The sequence below is a fragment of the Paralichthys olivaceus genome, chromosome 12, assembly GCF_024713975.1.
Source record: "Paralichthys olivaceus isolate ysfri-2021 chromosome 12, ASM2471397v2, whole genome shotgun sequence".
Taxonomy (NCBI): domain Eukaryota; kingdom Metazoa; phylum Chordata; class Actinopteri; order Pleuronectiformes; family Paralichthyidae; genus Paralichthys; species Paralichthys olivaceus.
Window position 1 is genome coordinate 3,191,894 of NC_091104.1, and position 16,686 is coordinate 3,208,579.

General features: G+C 45.0%; 1 protein-coding gene across 1 annotated transcript in view; it reads left to right on the forward strand.

The window, feature by feature from the left end:
• Nucleotides 1-78: 78 nt before the first annotated feature.
• The window catches only part of scfd1 (sec1 family domain containing 1), an 18,528-nt gene continuing 1,920 nt past the window's right edge, over nucleotides 79-16,686 (forward strand). The window contains exons 1-20 of the mRNA XM_069535672.1: nucleotides 79-193; nucleotides 1,450-1,520; nucleotides 1,789-1,877; nucleotides 2,099-2,189; nucleotides 2,301-2,423; nucleotides 3,118-3,205; nucleotides 3,392-3,481; nucleotides 4,147-4,202; nucleotides 4,644-4,729; nucleotides 4,838-4,937; nucleotides 6,491-6,630; nucleotides 6,792-6,882; nucleotides 7,484-7,557; nucleotides 8,142-8,223; nucleotides 8,528-8,624; nucleotides 8,737-8,807; nucleotides 14,102-14,181; nucleotides 14,568-14,630; nucleotides 15,241-15,316; nucleotides 15,880-15,933. Of these exons, the coding sequence (XP_069391773.1) occupies nucleotides 163-193; nucleotides 1,450-1,520; nucleotides 1,789-1,877; nucleotides 2,099-2,189; nucleotides 2,301-2,423; nucleotides 3,118-3,205; nucleotides 3,392-3,481; nucleotides 4,147-4,202; nucleotides 4,644-4,729; nucleotides 4,838-4,937; nucleotides 6,491-6,630; nucleotides 6,792-6,882; nucleotides 7,484-7,557; nucleotides 8,142-8,223; nucleotides 8,528-8,624; nucleotides 8,737-8,807; nucleotides 14,102-14,181; nucleotides 14,568-14,630; nucleotides 15,241-15,316; nucleotides 15,880-15,933 (1,653 nt within the window). The 5' untranslated portion in view covers nucleotides 79-162. The remainder of the gene's footprint in view (nucleotides 194-1,449; nucleotides 1,521-1,788; nucleotides 1,878-2,098; nucleotides 2,190-2,300; nucleotides 2,424-3,117; nucleotides 3,206-3,391; nucleotides 3,482-4,146; nucleotides 4,203-4,643; nucleotides 4,730-4,837; nucleotides 4,938-6,490; nucleotides 6,631-6,791; nucleotides 6,883-7,483; nucleotides 7,558-8,141; nucleotides 8,224-8,527; nucleotides 8,625-8,736; nucleotides 8,808-14,101; nucleotides 14,182-14,567; nucleotides 14,631-15,240; nucleotides 15,317-15,879; nucleotides 15,934-16,686) is intronic.

Consider the following 16,686-nt stretch of genomic DNA (forward strand, 5'->3'; position numbering starts at 1 on the left):
ATTCGCAGAATCAGACTAAATCTTGACATTTTCAGCAGCAGAGTGAGACCTCTCTCTGCTTGTTTCATCTTTGATGGACTGGTCTCAGAAAACAGCAGCAGAGTGAGACCTCGTGCCTTCTCCCCCTTCTCTGACCTCCACGTCATCACAACATCATCCAAGATGGCGGCCTCGGTGCGGGAGAAGCAGACAGGTCCGTTAAAAGCTTTTTCCTCCGGTTCCGGTGATTTAACGCGGTGACGGTAACTAGTCGCGGGGCCTTAACGAAGCTGCTGGTTGAATCTGGACGGTCCGGCCTTAACCAGCTAACTCAACCTGTTAACCAGCCTCTGAACGAGCAGCCGGTCATTGACTAGTGTTTGTGTGTCGCCACAGAATCAAACAGCTGATCGTCACCTCCTCCTTCAGACTAGTTAACTAAACACACTGCTAACTAGTCAACTGACGAGCTAACCAGCTGCTAACTGTCTAACGGAGGAATCAGCAGGGAGAAGCTAACCCGCTGCTAACAGCTAACAGCTTCACTTTAATGGTGTGAAAGAAAAGATGAGAACATGAGAACAGGAGAACATGAAAACATGAGAACATGAGAACATGAAAACAGGAGAACATGAGAACATGAGAACAGGAAAACATGAGAACATGAGAACATGAAAACATGAGAACATGAGAACAGGAAAACATGAGAACATGAGAACATGAGAACAGGAAAACATGAGAACAGGAAAACATGAGAACATGAGAACAGGAAAACAGGAAAACATGAGAACATGAGAACAGGAAAACATGAGAACATGAGAACAGGAAAACATGAGAACATGAGAACATGAAAACATGAGAACAGGAAAACATGAGAACATGAGAACAGGAAAACAGGAAAACATGAGAACATGAAAACATGAGAACATGAGAACAGGAAAACATGAGAACATGAGAACAGGAAAACATGAGAACATGAGAACATGTGAACAGGAAAACATGAGAACAGGAAAACAGGAAAACATGAGAACAGGAAAACATGAGAACATGAGAACATGAGAACATGAAAACATGAGAACATGAGAACAGGAAAACATGAAAACATGAGAACATGAGAACATGAGAACATGAAAACATGAGAACATGAAAACATGAGAACTGCAAACTATCGATCTACCATCAGAGCCGATCACAGTCCTGTCATCGATGAATCGATCATTGAGAACAGGACAGTGAGATTTAACCTTCACATCCGACAGTGAACATGACGTCGTGTTTGTATGACGTCATGTTTGTATGACGTCATGTTTGTATGATGTCATGTTTGTATGACGTCGTGTTTGTATGACGTCATGTTTGTATGATGTCATGTTTGTATGACGTCGTGTTTGTATGACGTCTCAGAGAGTGCAGCTCAGAATGTTTGATGTCGACCATGAATTGACGGATGCTCTGTGTTGGTTCCTGCAGTCGCTCTGAAGAGGATGCTGAACTTCAACGCTCCTCCTCTGAAGAACTCAGCTGCTGAGCCCGTGTGGAAGGTGTCACACACACACACACACACACACACACACACACACACACACACACACACACACACACACACACACACACACACACACCTGTGTTATACATGGGCTGCCATGGTTACTGTGGTTACACCGTCACCTCAAACTGAGAAATCAGAGCACATGAGAGGCGTTATTGTAAATACTAATACTATCGATTGTGTGTGTGTGTGTGCATGTGTGTGTTGTGTGTGTGTGTGTGTGTGTGTGTGTGTGTGTGTGTGTGTGTGTGTGTGTGTAGGTGCTGATATACGACCGGTTTGGTCAGGACATCATCTCCCCGCTGTTGTCCGTCAAGGAGCTGAGAGACATGGGCATCACCCTGCACCTGTAAGAGACTCACACACTGACGTCCTTCAACCTGAACCTCGGTTTTCACACAATCTATAGAAAACGTCTCCTCTGGTCAGATCATCTCAAAGATACAATCTGAGTAAAAGAAAGCTGTTTTTAAGTGTTGTGTGTGTGTGTGTGTGTGTGTGTGTGTGTGTGTGTGTGTGTGTGTGTGTGTGTCTGTGTGTGTGTGTGTGTGTGTGTGTGTGTGTGTGTAGTCTGCTACACTCTGACAGAGATCCGATCCCAGATGTACCAGCCATCTACTTCATCATGCCCACAGAGGAGAACATTGACAGGATATGCCAGGTACACACACACACACACACACACACACACACACACACACGTTCCTGGTGTAAAATCCTGTCAGTCAGCTACTCAACATGCCCGTTTGTGTGTGTGTGTGTGTGTGTGTAGGACCTGAGGAACCAGCTGTATGAGTCGTACTACCTGAACTTCATCTCAGCCATCAGTAGAAGTAAACTGGAGGACATCGCCAGTGCCGCTCTGGCTGCTAATGCCGTCACTCTTGTCACCAAGGTTACCATGGTTACGCCCATCATTTCCTTCATGAGTGTGAACCCTCAGTCTGAGTAAACTGTAAATAAAGATGGACGACATGACGGCTCCCAAAAGTAAAGCCAAAGTGTCTCCATCGCCCTCTGGTGTCTGGCTGCAGTATAACCCCTCCTCCTCCGTGTTATCAGATGGGACATGGACCAAACTAAAAGTCAAAGTAGACGTTAAATAAATGTTTTCAGATGTTTCTGTCGTTTCAGCTCGTTCTCGTCTCTCTGATGTTTGTTCAAGTTTCTCATCAGTTTGGTTTAATCAGTTATTTATGATATAAAAACAGAGACGTGATGATTGACAGCTGACACTGACTCCTGATTGGTTTAGAGCTTGCATGGGCAGGACCCTGAGACCATGGCTCCACCCTACAATGGCTACTGCGCTGACTCTGCAACCACCACAAGATGGCAGCGTTTGTTAGCAGGATATTTTATTGTGTACAACAGGAGGAAGTGGTGACGTGTCGTCCATCTTGATTTACAGTCAGTAGTCTGATTACTGTGTCGTCATGTGATTTCATCAGATGAAACAAATCAGTTTGAGACGCTGACGGCCACAGTCACCACACGTCTGGTTTCTCTATAACTTGTGTGAATCGTGGAATCGAACCGAACACGTCATCGGACCAGTGTTCATGTTTCTGTCTGTTTGACTGTTTCAGGTGTTTGATCAGTACCTGAACTTCATCACTCTGGAAGACGACATGTTCATCCTGTGTCACCAAAACAAGGAGCTCATCTCCTACCACGGTAACACACACACACACTCACACACACACACACGCACACACACACACACACACACACACACTTAAAATTCAAAATGTTAAAAACTAAATCCTCACAATTGAGAATCTTTATTTGAAACAATTAAGTGATTATTAAGCTGTGTGTGTGTGTGTGTGTGTGTGTGTGTGTGTGTGTGTGTGTGTGTAGCCATAAACAGAGCAGACATCCAGGACACAGACATGGAGGCCATCATGGACACCATCGTGGACAGTCTCTTCTGTTTCTTCGTCACTCTGGGTGAGTTTGACTCCGAGGGCGAACATACACCAGGGGTGGCTCGGTGGTACAGCGGTTCATCGCCCCCTAGTGGTTAACTGCAGTATAGGTCATAACTCCTCCTCCTCCGTGTTATCAGATGGGACATGAACCAAACTAAAAGTCAAAGTAGACGTTAAATAAATGTTTAAAGATGTTTCTGTGGTTTCAGCTCGTTCTCTTCTCTGATGTTTGTTCAAGTTTCTCGTCAGTTTGGTTTAATCCGTTGTTTATGATATAAAAACAGAGACGTCATGATTGACAGCTGACACTGACTCCTGATTGGTTTAGAGCTTGCATGGGCAGGACCTTGAGACCACGGCTCCACTTCAGGTTTTACAATCTGATCTGAAGCCGAAGTAAAAGAAAAGAAACTCAAATTAAAGTTCATGAGGTTTTTAAATCTCAGTGCGTTACTGCTCGAGTCCACTAGAGGGAAGTGTTCACTGTAGTTTTTATGATTCTGCTGATTCAGTCTCAGTTTTAAAATAATCCAGAACAGGTTCCAGTGTCCAGACTGATTCACTGTCATTTATATCAATTATAGAAGATGTAGCTTCAGCTTCAATTCATTTATTTCATTGAAATATTTGTATGTGTCCAATGAGATGAATCCATTTTTAACATGTGTGTTGTCACATGATCAGGAGCGGTGCCGATCATCCGCTGTCCCAGAGGAAATGCAGCAGAGATGGTCGCTGTGGTGAGTTGAACCATATTTAACTTCATCCACTGAACGACCCCCCCTGAGTTTTCATCAGGTGACGTCATCATCATCATGACGACACTTTCACACCATGATGACATGTTTAATACTTGTGACTGTCGGGACGTTGACCACGAGCAGAACTCATTCATGGTAGAATGGTTCGTTAAAGGATGTTTTGAATACAACTCATTCACGGGTTTATATAAGTTGAACATCCAGAGACGTCACAATACTTTGACTTGTACAGTGTAAAAAAACCATAGAATCAATCTTAGAGGACGAGGCTCAGGTATCAGAGCGTGTTGCCCACTAATCAGAAGGTCGGTGGTTCAATCCCAGGCTCATTTTTAATTTTCTGTGTCAGCCTCATGCAGTTGTGTGTGTGTGTGTGTGTGTGTGTGTGTGTGTGCGTGTGTGTGTGTGTGTGTGTTGTAGAAGTTGGATAAAAAGCTCCGTGAGAACCTGCGAGATGCCAGAAACAGCCTCTTTACTGGAGACAGCATGGCCGCTGGACAGTTCAGGTACTTCACTCCTGTAAATGAAGATAAAACTGAAAGACACAGCATCAAACTCTTCTTCCCATGATGCATTGCTCCGTCTCTGTGTTTAATCATACCCTTTGACTCCAGTTTCCAGAGGCCTCTGTTTGTTCTGGCCGATCGTAACGTGGACATGGCCACGCCCCTCCACCACACCTGGACCTATCAGGCACTGATCCATGACGTCCTGGTGAGTTTGTATTGATGTGTAACAGAACACACTCATGTAGTTCACATCGACAGTGTTTCTGATCATAGAACCAATGTGTCTCCGTCCGTCCGTCCGTCCTTCCGTCCCACTCTCATCAACTCACCTCACGGAGGGTGTGAGAGAATTCCAGCATATTTGACCTCTGACCCCTCTGCTCCGTCAGCAGCGTATAGATCCCTCATTAACGTGAACATCTACATAAATATATCTTTTGTATTTTTAACTAATCTTCTGAAAGAGAAGCTCAGTTTAGATTTTATCAAACAAACAGGATGAAACAGAGGAGTTATCCGTGTGTGTGTGTGTGTGTGTGTGTGTGTGTGTGTGTGTGTGTGTGTGTGTGTGTGTGTGTGTGTGTGTGTGTGTGTGTGTGTGTGTGTGTGTGTGTGTGTGTGTGTGTAACTCATGCGGAGCCAGAGTGCTGTCAGCTGGTGAGGTGCTGAGGTTAAAACTGACAGCACTGGAATGCAGAGCTACATGGATGTGTTATGTAACACACACACACACACACACACACACACACACACACACACAAGCAGACACACACACAGACACACACACACACACACCACTTACTGAGTCATTTAGTCCTTGTGGTCTTCAGGCCTGATTTTCCTTTGTGTTGAGTTTATTCTGGCTCGTGAAGTTTCTGCTCGGAGGTAAAACAATGTGACGCTGTTCAAAACCATCTGATGTTATTTCATTGCTGCATCACAGAACCAGTGACTGGTTCTGATGTTTTGGTGCAGAGATGTTACAGAGTGAAGCCTTTTCCCTCACAAACCGAGTGCAGACAGGTTTCATTCAGTAGAAGACTCAACAGTGTCTTTATATATATTCATATATGTATATATCAGAATCAGAAATACTTTATTAATTCCCGTAGGGAAATTCAAACGTCACAGAGCTCCTGAGAAAGAGGTGAAAGAGCAAACATCCAGGTATAAACATAATATATAAAATCAAGTAAGACTAAAAGGAAATAAAAGATATACATGTCCAGGTATGTATAGATTTACATTTGTACATGAATGTAAGTTGAAGTATACACAGTATACAGTATTAAGCTTTATAAACTACAGTTGTCATTATACATATATAACGGATATATATATTTATAAATATATATAAGAGGTTGAGAAAGAATAAGAATCTGTATTTCGTGTCCTCCAGAAATGTTTGATGCACTGACGGTGACTGAAGCGTCGTTTCATTTGCTGCCTGGTTTTTAAAACTTGGGGAAAGTTCAGTTTTGTTTTTGATGCTAAAAGAAAATCAGTCGCTCCATCAAACTCATTTATGAGTTTAATTAATTCTGTGAGAAAACATCGATGTTAAACGGTAATTTTAAATGACTGGATCTGATCGGTGTCGTGAGTCGCGTCCCTTTCGTCCACGAAGTAACAAACGTCCCCTCTCACTGCTCCTGGCAACTGACTGGAACCTGCCAAACGAACCAATCAGAACACTTCTATGAAGGTCAGAGGTCACAGCATCGTCAGGGGTAATGAATTGTCTGGTTCTCTCACCAGGACTTCCATCTGAACAGGGTGATGATGGAGGAGGGCGCAGGGGTGGAGCCATCTCCTGCCGGTGCCAGACCAAAGAAGAAGAGCAGGAAGACCTACGACCTGACCGCCGCCGACAAGTTCTGGCAGAAACACAAGGGCAGGTGAGTTCAGCAGGAGGAGAAGGTTCAGCTACAATCATCCAGGACTATTCTTAAAGTTTAACTCGAGCTTCATTCGCTTGGTTGGAACGTGCCAGAGAGTAAACAGGAAGTGGGTTGATGAGTCAGACTTGGACTGAGCGGTGCTGTGTTTGTGTCGACAGTCCCTTCCCTGAGGTGGCGGAGTCGGTTCAGGAGGAGCTGGACACTTACAGAGCGCAGGAGGACGAGGTCAAACGGCTGAAGAGCATTATGGTTAGACACACACACACACATACACACACACACACATACACACACACACACACACATACACACACACACACACACAGACACACACACACACTCACACACACACACACTCACACACAAACACACACACTCACACACAAACACGCACCAGGCGAGTCAGTCTCGTTGTCCAGTTGGACGATGTCGTCTGGATTTACAGTCAATGAACATCAGCTGTTTGAAGAAGAGAGACTGAGACATAAACTCCCGAGGACAAAGTTTACTGACGTAATAAAGTGAGAAGAGACGTTTTCTATAGAAACTACCGGTGGAGTCTCCCCCTGCTGGTCAGAGAGAGAACACAGGTTCCACTCAGAGGAACGGTTCAGTTTCATGCTAATGAGTCGATGAATCATTCGTCAGCAGTTAGAAAATAAAGAGTTCAGATAAACTCAAGAGATAAAGAAGTTCAGTTACAGTGCCAGGAACTTTTTAATGTGACGTCAGAAAAGACAAAATAAAAGTCTTCAGTCTTGGAGACCTGCAGTTCCACATGTGGTCCGGACTAGCTGAGGATTGTGGGTAATGACTCTCACTTTATTAACTTGTGTTTGTGTGTGTGCAGGGTTTGGAGGGAGAGGACGAAGGAGCCATTAGCATGCTATCAGACAACACAGCTAAGCTAACCTCTGCCGTCAGGTACGACACGTCCTCCATCATTTCCACTTGGTTTTCAGTGGAGTCGTCCTCTGCTGGTCATCCAGAGAATACAGGTTTCGGGCTCGTGCACGCTGGCTTCACTTTCTCGACCTGGAGTTAATGTTGTGGACGGAGATTAGTTCTGAAACAGTGCAGCTGCAGGCGTAGAAATAAAAAGTGTGAGTGTATCTAAAGGACTGTGAAGTGTAATGTCCCCTCAGGACTGTCCCCTGTTTAATGTCCCCTGGAGCTGCTCGGTCAGGTCAAGGTGTTTGACCTCAGCTGTGTTGTTCCTCCTGCTCCACCTCCTTCAGTGAATGTCTGTGGTTGTCTTTCAGCAGCTTTTCAATAACATGTAAAAATGAATTTCCATGAAACCTGAGAGTTGAGCTGCGAGCCAGGGAACATGTGATTAGATTTCTGGTCTCCACCATTAAAACTCTTTTTTATCTGTAACCATGAAAGTATGTTACTCACTCGCCAAACTGTAAAACAGACGACTCAGATGTTGGTTTCTGATTCAAACCTTCACATGGTTTTATTTGTGAAAGTTTTTAATTTTGTGTTGTGTTTTTGTTCTGCAGCTCTTTGCCGGAGCTGCTGGAGAAGAAACGACTGATCGACCTTCACACCAACGTTGCCACGGCCGTGCTCGATCACATCAAGGTAGGGAGCCGTCCCCGCTCACACCAGAGGACAGAGTTTTACACAGATGCACCAGGGTTTAAACACCAGAGACATCTTTGTAAATGTGACCCACGCTGTTTACAAATCTGCAATGAAGTCCAGCCATTGTTCCTGATGTGTTCCTGACGTGTTCCTGACGTGTTCCTGTTGTTGTGAACGAATGTGACCCGGACGATCTCCTGCTGCTGCTTCACAGGAGAAAAACGAACTTGTCCAGACAACATTTTACACAGTTCATGAAGTCTCAGTGTTCAGATGTGTGAAGATTCTCTTTGTTTTTCAGAGTCGTAAACTGGACGTTTACTTTGAGTATGAAGAGAGACTGATGAGCAAGTCCACTTTAGACAAATCCCTGCTGGACATCATCAGTGACCCAGACGGTGCGTCCAGCTCTCACTTCAACACATTAAACTTATCTGTTCATCTCTTAATGTTCACGTAGAACAGAACAACTGAAAACTGACTGAACTGTGTGAATGGGTTTTTTTTTAGCCGGGACCCCAGAAGACAAAATGAGACTGTTCCTCATTTACTACATCACAGCTCCGCAGGCGCCTCCAGAGGTGAGACACTGATTCTGACTGAGGGAAACACCCAGACTGTGAATAAAGTGAAGCCAAATCGTCTCAAACATGAAAATCAATATCTCTTAGAATCAATCTTTACTTACAATGTCAAAGTAAAAACCTGAGACTGATGAGACAACAGCTTGAAGCTTCGAGGAGCGTCTCGTGTCCATTATGCTTCATATCACAGTTGGACTCTATGTATTGTCAGTGTTGTTGCTATGACAACACACTGTCTCTTACAATATCCATGAGTAAAGTCAGGCTCCTCCCTAAACTGACTTCTTCCTGTTCTGACTTTGAAATCACTGAAACCGAGTTTCCCAACCGCCGCTCCCGGTGGACGTGGACGGGAGGTCGTCTTTGGAGCCGTCATCGTGTGACATACTCTGCTGCTGCACCAACTTAATGAAACCCCATCACCGCTTGGCTCCGATGACTCGGTTGTTCTCTCCGAGTCGAGCCACAGCGGCACAGACGGACCCTCAGGAGACGTCGACCTTCTGACCCCGACACACAACAAGAGCACAAACGAAACGCCACTCCACCGAGATCAGCCCACAGCGAGCAGAGAGCACAGTCGAGTGCGGCGCTGCTTGGAGCTCACCTCGGTCACAGTCAGATCTTTTCCAGATCTGTGCTAACGTTACAGTGAAGTTCTTCGCTGTTTGAACACGGACTGATCCTCGCGTTTCCTCAGTCTGACTCCGTGAGCTCCGTCTTCTCAGCCTCATCAACTTTTCTAGTCATCGTGCAGTTGTAGCTGAAGATGCGTCACAAAAACCAATAATACAACGAAGGTCCAAACATCGAGTCATTCAACGTTTGACACGTTACAGAGGAAAGTTGTTGTGTCAGCAACGAAGCCTGAGAGAGAAACATCAGCTGGAGACACGACGTGAGAGATTCTATCCTGAGACTTTTCCAGCCTCTGAATCAGAGCTGGAGTGAACTGATCTCGTTTCAGTTTGAAAACTCTGGTTTTGTGTTTTAGTCTGAACAGAAACGGAAACTTTAGGTGAACACAAAGCGTCGCTAACACTTCCTGTCCGCAACCGTTCAGACCAGTTTGGTTCAGCGGCTCTAAGTCTTCAGAGTGTGGACACCAGACAGAACTGCAGACTGTTGGATTATAGCAAATCCTCTTCAGCGTATTGATCCCACAGAGTTTGAGACTCACGATGATTCATCAGTCAATGTTATTAATGTTCATTTTATTAGTAATGGACATTAGCAAGTCGCTAAATCTGGTTGGATGTGTCTCATCGTCTCCATGAAGTGAATGTGAGGTCTTTCATTGAAGGGTCGTCGTGGTAACGGTTTGACTCGTTGAAGTGCGAAAGGTTTCTGGTCTTGGTGATCGAATCTTATCGATCAACACCGACAGAAAATCAAACACAGAAGTCGGACGTGGACGTTTACATCAGCAGATAATTCAAATCTAAAGTGTTTTTAAAATAGTCGCTTACGCTCGGTCCTGGATTCTGACAACAATGAACAAACCCCACAGTTCTAATGCAGGAGAAGAGAAATGTGAGTTGGCAGCAGCAGTTGTTTTTTCTCTTTACTTGGAATAGTGAGTATTTTATTGGCTGGATTTGAACTTGTGTGAAGGCAGATTACTCAGCGGTGAGATGGTGATGTGAAGCTTTTTGTGGTTCGGCTCAGTCAAAATAAAACCTCAGACTGAAGAGGAGACCTCTGGGGGATCTGGAACTTTCTGTGATCTTCCTGCGGTTCAGTGTTTACTTCAACGAACAAAACCAGGACACTGAGGAAAGTAAGAGGATCCGAGGATGAGGAAATTAAAACCACATCACACCACAATACTCCTATTCTTGTGTGGAGAGATGGAGCAGCTCCCCTCAGAATCAGTCAGCATCAGGAGGAGTGTGTTTTATCTAATTATCTAATTATCCTTCAGTTTGATGTCACATGATCAACATATGTCTTTTGTTGACCAATCAAAACGCTCCTCTCTACGTTTTAATACACATTTGTCCTGTGATAGAAACCTGCTGAGATCCCGACTTTTCAAATGTGTTGTCGGAGGGGCTGCAGTTCCTGACTGACCTCAGGTCAGAGGCAGCACAAAGAACAGCATGAGGCCTTTGGGCCTGAATTCAGAGCGAATCGTTGGTTTGGTGTTTTCTCTCTAATCGTCCAGTTCCTCTCACTCTGTGGTTACGGAGGGAAAGACAGTGAGAGTTTTTAGAGTTTAAGTGTTTTCTTTTGCTGACCTCTGAATTTTGCACCATTGAATGTTTTTCTGTGGAAAATAAAGACTCAGACGGAGGCTTCGTCTGCTCCACTGCATTTTACTTTGAATGACGTTTTCAAAGTAAAGCGATCTCTGTCCACACGTATCAGTTTTAATCCCCATCCACACCAACACGCCTGAACACACACGTCACGTGACCGCTCACGTGCACTGAGCATGTGCCGTGCACGGATCGCTCGAATAATATTTCGTCTCCTGCAGTGTAAAGAGTTTAACACAGACTTTGTTTTCAAGTGACTTCGGCAGCAGAGACACGAAACACTCCGGCTCCATCTACAGAAGTGAGGAGTCGGTTCACTCTGATAATCAGATTGCAGTGTTTTGCTGGAAACCTGTGAAGCATCAGACTTTGGCGGTTTCTTATGTTGATGTCAGAAATTCCTCTTGAGATTTGTGTCGTTGGACGACAAACAAAAGTTGGATTGTCGTCCCAGATGTCCTCCAGTTCTTCCATCCCACCCAGGGCTCCTCATCGACACTCGGACTGAACCGGCACAGGGGAAGCTCACTTCACTCAACGGTTGACTGGCAGTAGAAAGTAGAAATGCTTTAGACAGATGGTTTCTCGTCTGTTGCGCCCGCATTATTAAACCACATTATTCTGATCAAGGAGAAGCGTCTTCCTGGCTCCTCCATATTCACGAGTTCGTTGTGAGCCAGCGATCGAACAAAGATGATCGAGTCAAAGCGCCAAGTTCCTCTGGGAGAAGCAGAGACCTGGTGAGAGTCACCGTGAAGCTGCTGGCTCCTTTTAGTTTGGCAGAAAACCACTCATCCATTAGTGAAATGACAGCGACTGTGATTTAGATCAGTTCGACTTTGCTGTTTGGAGTCTTAACATGAACCCATGCAGGTTTTCTGAACTCTGTGTTTGAACCAGGTCGGTGAAATGTCCCCGACCTTCAGAAGCAGTGAGGTTGGTGGGGGTCCAGGCCTCCAGCAGCTGCCGTGGGCAGAGAGCTCTGCTGCTTCACCTGCAAAAGTCATTTGAACAATCTGTTTCAATTCTGCAGTGAAACATCTTTCAACATTGGTGAGATCCAGCGCTCGCCAGCATATGAAAGTGAGAAATATTCATCAGTAATGAAACCTCCTGCCGAGTTATTTATGGTCAGTGACATCAGTTCTGGGACAAAGACGTAAAGTTGGTGTGTTGGAGAGATTCTGGCATTTGTGAGCTGAACACTTGACAGCGTTTGTTTTTCTTTGTGTGGAATGAGTCTTAGTTTGAAGGAGACTGGATTCAGAGTGTTTGGGCTGCTGCTGTGATATAAAGATTTCACTCATTGGTTTGGACATAAACCTGAAAGTTGGTTTAATCAAACATGTCAAAGTAAAATGAGCTGAAGCTGAAGGTGACTCCAGCGTCCAGGAAAGTTTCTCTGGTTAAAATCTGAAGCACTTTCACACCAAAGAGTTTCAGGAGCATTTCGTAACAGGCCGGACGTTTGTGGGTTTGTTGCATCGGTTCTTTATTTTGTTCTGTTGTTGTTATTCTCCTGCACATTGAGGGTGAATAAAGATGGACGACATGAACTGATCGTTCATTAATCTCCATCGAGGTAAAGGTTTGACACAAAGGTCGCATCACCAGCTCAATGTGACCAGTGTGACATCATCTCAGTCTGGACGTGGCTGCTGGAGGACAGATGCTGTGGACGTGAGAGGACGGACAGTCTGAAAATCACTTCATCTTCAGGTTCTCAGCATCTGTCTCTGCTCATGGACGGTGGGACAGTTCTTCCATCTGCCAGAAAAAACAAGCCTCACTCTGTCTTCCATCCACCTGAGAGCTGGATCAGTCCAGACTCACCCTCCATCACCACCCACTCTTTCTCTGTCTTCGTCCTTCTCCCTCTGTGAGCAGCTGTTGGCCTCCCGTCTCTTTGTTTCTCTCACCCTCAGAACTCGGTCTCACCCGTTTCTCCCTCCTACCTGCTGCACAGTCTCCAGAGAGCTGCTGGAGTTTCTGACGGATGTGCTGGGATTTCTCGTCCTCAAAAACAAACACTCACATGGCTCAGCGGCGTAATCCCTCCGCTCCCGCTGAGCTGTCAGTCAGATCCAGACTGAAGAAGAACTGTGTAGACGCGACCCACGACGTAATGCTCACTACCTGCAGCCTGGAAAGAGCGACTGAGTGGAATGTTTCCATCGCTCTATTTATACACTGCAAACGTTCCCGGGTTAATTTCCCTCTTTGGGGGAGAGAGGCCTCTGAGTCAAACTGGTGAGACATGGAACTCGCTGCTGAAACCTCTTTGAAACTCTCTGAGTTGGCTGTTGATGCAGCTCTGTCACAATAACTGGAAGTTATTTCAACCCTGGACAGAGTTTTATTTTTGGTCCTCCGGGTCAGGGTTTCTTCAGGGTTGTCCAGAGGAGAGTGGACCTACTCACCACCAAGCACAAAACACAGAAGGACAGAGGGAGAGGTGAACAGAGGCACGTCACGGAGGAGCTGGAAACCAGAGGCTGCTCAGAGCCGACAGAGCAGAGCATGTCGTCATTCTGTAAACTTCCAGATGTTGCTGGAGACTCTGACAGACTCAGGAGACACCACCTGAGGCAGACGTTTGTCCTGAGGATAAAACACCTCCACACAAACAGAAGACTGAACCAGCAGCTTCCTGTTCCACCACCACGTTTGCATGTGTGATAAATCAGTCCTCGCTGTCTTAAAGGCTCCAATCAAGTTGTTCTGAAACACCAGCGTCCACTGATCCGGGCTCAGTTTGCAGAGGTGGCCGACACGCAGGGCATCCCAGCCGCTGCCTCATTCATGATTCCTTCATATTAACGAGCAGCAGCAGTTGATGGTGACGTTTCGCGTTCTCCTTTGAAATCAGCCGATAACTTTCACTTCCTCCGGCTCTTTGTGACGCTGACGGAGACGCTGTCTGTTTCGGAGATGAGTGGTAACAGATGTCGTTCAGGCACCTGCCTGTTGGGTGCCTCATTATTTCCTGCTCCTCTCAGAGGTTGTTCATGACTGTTTGCTGTGTTACAGTCGGACCTGGAGCAGTATAAGACGGCTCTGCTGGACACAGGCTGTGACCTGTCACCTCTCAACTACATCAAACAGTGGAAGTAAGTTTGTCGGATTTATTGAAATCGTTTAAAGTTTAAATTACCAGATAAAAAGTTTTACCACGGTTTTAAAAAGTAATTCAACATCATATTAATAATACTTATTAATGATATCATAGTTTAAATACTGCTGTGACACAGCTTCTTACTCGCAGAGACAAAGTCTCATGAACTGATCGTCATCATTTCTTTCACTTTCTGTAAATATGGTGATAATGATGTTGAAGTGAATCTTTGAGTCACGATAATCTTGCACAGAGATTTTCTGTCCTTCCTGAAACTGATCCCTGGATTTTGCTCGATGAATGAAACTGAGCACAGATCAGATTCCGCTGCACTGAAAGACATTAACCAGCAGAGGTCATGTTTCATCTCACCTGTTCCAGGGCCTTCACCAAGATGGCCGCCACCCCGGCCAACTACGGCACCAGTGGAGTGAAACCTATGGGGTCAGTGTGTTAAAGGACCTTCTTTTCTTGAAGGGGTTTATGATGCATGTTCACATTTTGAATCTAGAGTCGTATTGTTTTTTATATTTCTGTACAGTATGATAGAAATATGACAAAAATAAAAAGGCAGCGTTCATCGTCGAGTCTTTAAAAGTCCGATTGTGTTTTTTAAACTCTTGTTGTCTTTTTACAAAGTGAAGCAGTTCGTTCATGATCGTTTCAGATAAATCACTTTTCTAGGCTCCTTTTAAAAAGTTTGACATTCCTGAAAGTTTTAGTTTTTTAAGGTGATTCAGTCATTTTTCCATCGTCTGTGAAGTTTGTGTTTTCAGCCGTTAACGACTGAATGGATTTGAAATGTGTTGGAAGGATGAGACGTGACCAAGAAAGAATTTTGGACTTTCTGTTGCATTTTCACAAATTTCCCAGATAATAATTCACGACTCTTGATGGAAAGAGATTTTTTTGATTTGTGTTGAGACTACCAGCCTTACCTTGTCCTCCTCTCCTCTGTCTCACTCTCTTCCTCCCTCCCCCTCTCTCCCTCCCTCTCCCTCCCTTCCTGCCTGATCTCCCCCCTCCTCTGCTCCTCCTCCCACCTCCTCTGCAGACTGTTCTCCAGAGTGATGAATACCGGCTCCCAGTTCGTCATGGAGGGAGTGAAGAACCTGGTGCTCAAACAGCACGTGAGTCAAAGTGTTTCTGTGACCGTGCAGCAAACCTGCTCGTGTGACGGAGAAGTTCTTGTGAAACAGTTTGCAGCTGTGATGTTCTGAAGGTTCCTCCATCACAGCTGCTGAAACACCCAAACATGGCTCCTGTAGTTAATGTGAGCTCACAACACGGACACATCGACATACGAACTGAGATCTTCTCTCCCTCAGACGTCAGTGACGAAGAGACCTGAATATTAACATGAATATTATTAAGATGATCTGATACAGTTCCATGGCTCGAATCTCTTGATTCCCGTCACTATCATCACGATACTTTTGTGTAACGGCTGAAATCCTCTTCCTCTCGATACTTTTTTAATTTCTTCTGCACAAGAAAATCTTAAATCACATCGAAGCTTTAAAAAAGTTGAAACCTGAAATGTAGAAGCTTCAATCCAAGCTTCATATCTAAAGCTCACCAACATATTCATATCACAACCGATGGCTTGTATTGTCGTGATAAATCCTCTGCAGCTTTATCGTCTCCTCACATTCGCCTCTTTGTTTTCACCTGAACCTTCTTCAATCCTCAGAACCTCCCGGTCACTCGGATCCTCGACAACCTGATGGAGATGAAGTCCCATCCTGTGAGTTTGTTCTTCGTTGTGTTTGAATCTTCTAAGAAAACTTGAACTCTTCAATGCACAGAGGAAGTTGGGACCAGTGCAGATCCAGATTTAAAGATTTCATTGTTTCTTCATCGTTGACCTTCTTATGAGAGAACAAGAACTAGAGCAGCAGTAACCTGAACTCTGACTCTGACCCAGGAAACACTAGAGCAGAGACGTTGTAGAAAGTTTTAAATGTAACTTTATGAACCTGTGGAAACACTGAGCGCACAATTCAATACAACTGGGTCGTTCAAAGTAACAGAAGAATCAATGACATGAAATGATCGATATTTAGGTTGAAGTCAGCATGTGGCTCGATACCAGCTGACTTTCTTGTGCGTCAGAAACACAAGTGGACAAACAGCCTCTGATTAGTTTGTCACTTTGTCGTCTCAGATGTAGACGCAAACATTTCCAGACGCTCTGCTGTCGTGATTGTTCCGCTCAGGACGACTTGTTAGCTAAAGAAACAACGTAACATTACCGACTTTACTGATCAGTCGAGAGGGCACACGTTAGGTCGAGCTGCCAGTGAGCGCCCCCTGCTGGATCAGGAGAAACACTGCTTCAGTCTGACGTGTGTGTGTGTGTGTGTGTGTGTGTGTGTGTGTGTGTGTGTGTGTGTGTGTGTGTGTGAGACACTCTCACACTTTCAAACATGCAGTTAAACATGTGACCGCATGTGAACCCATCAACACTTGAAGATGTAGAAGGTGATGCAGTCAAATT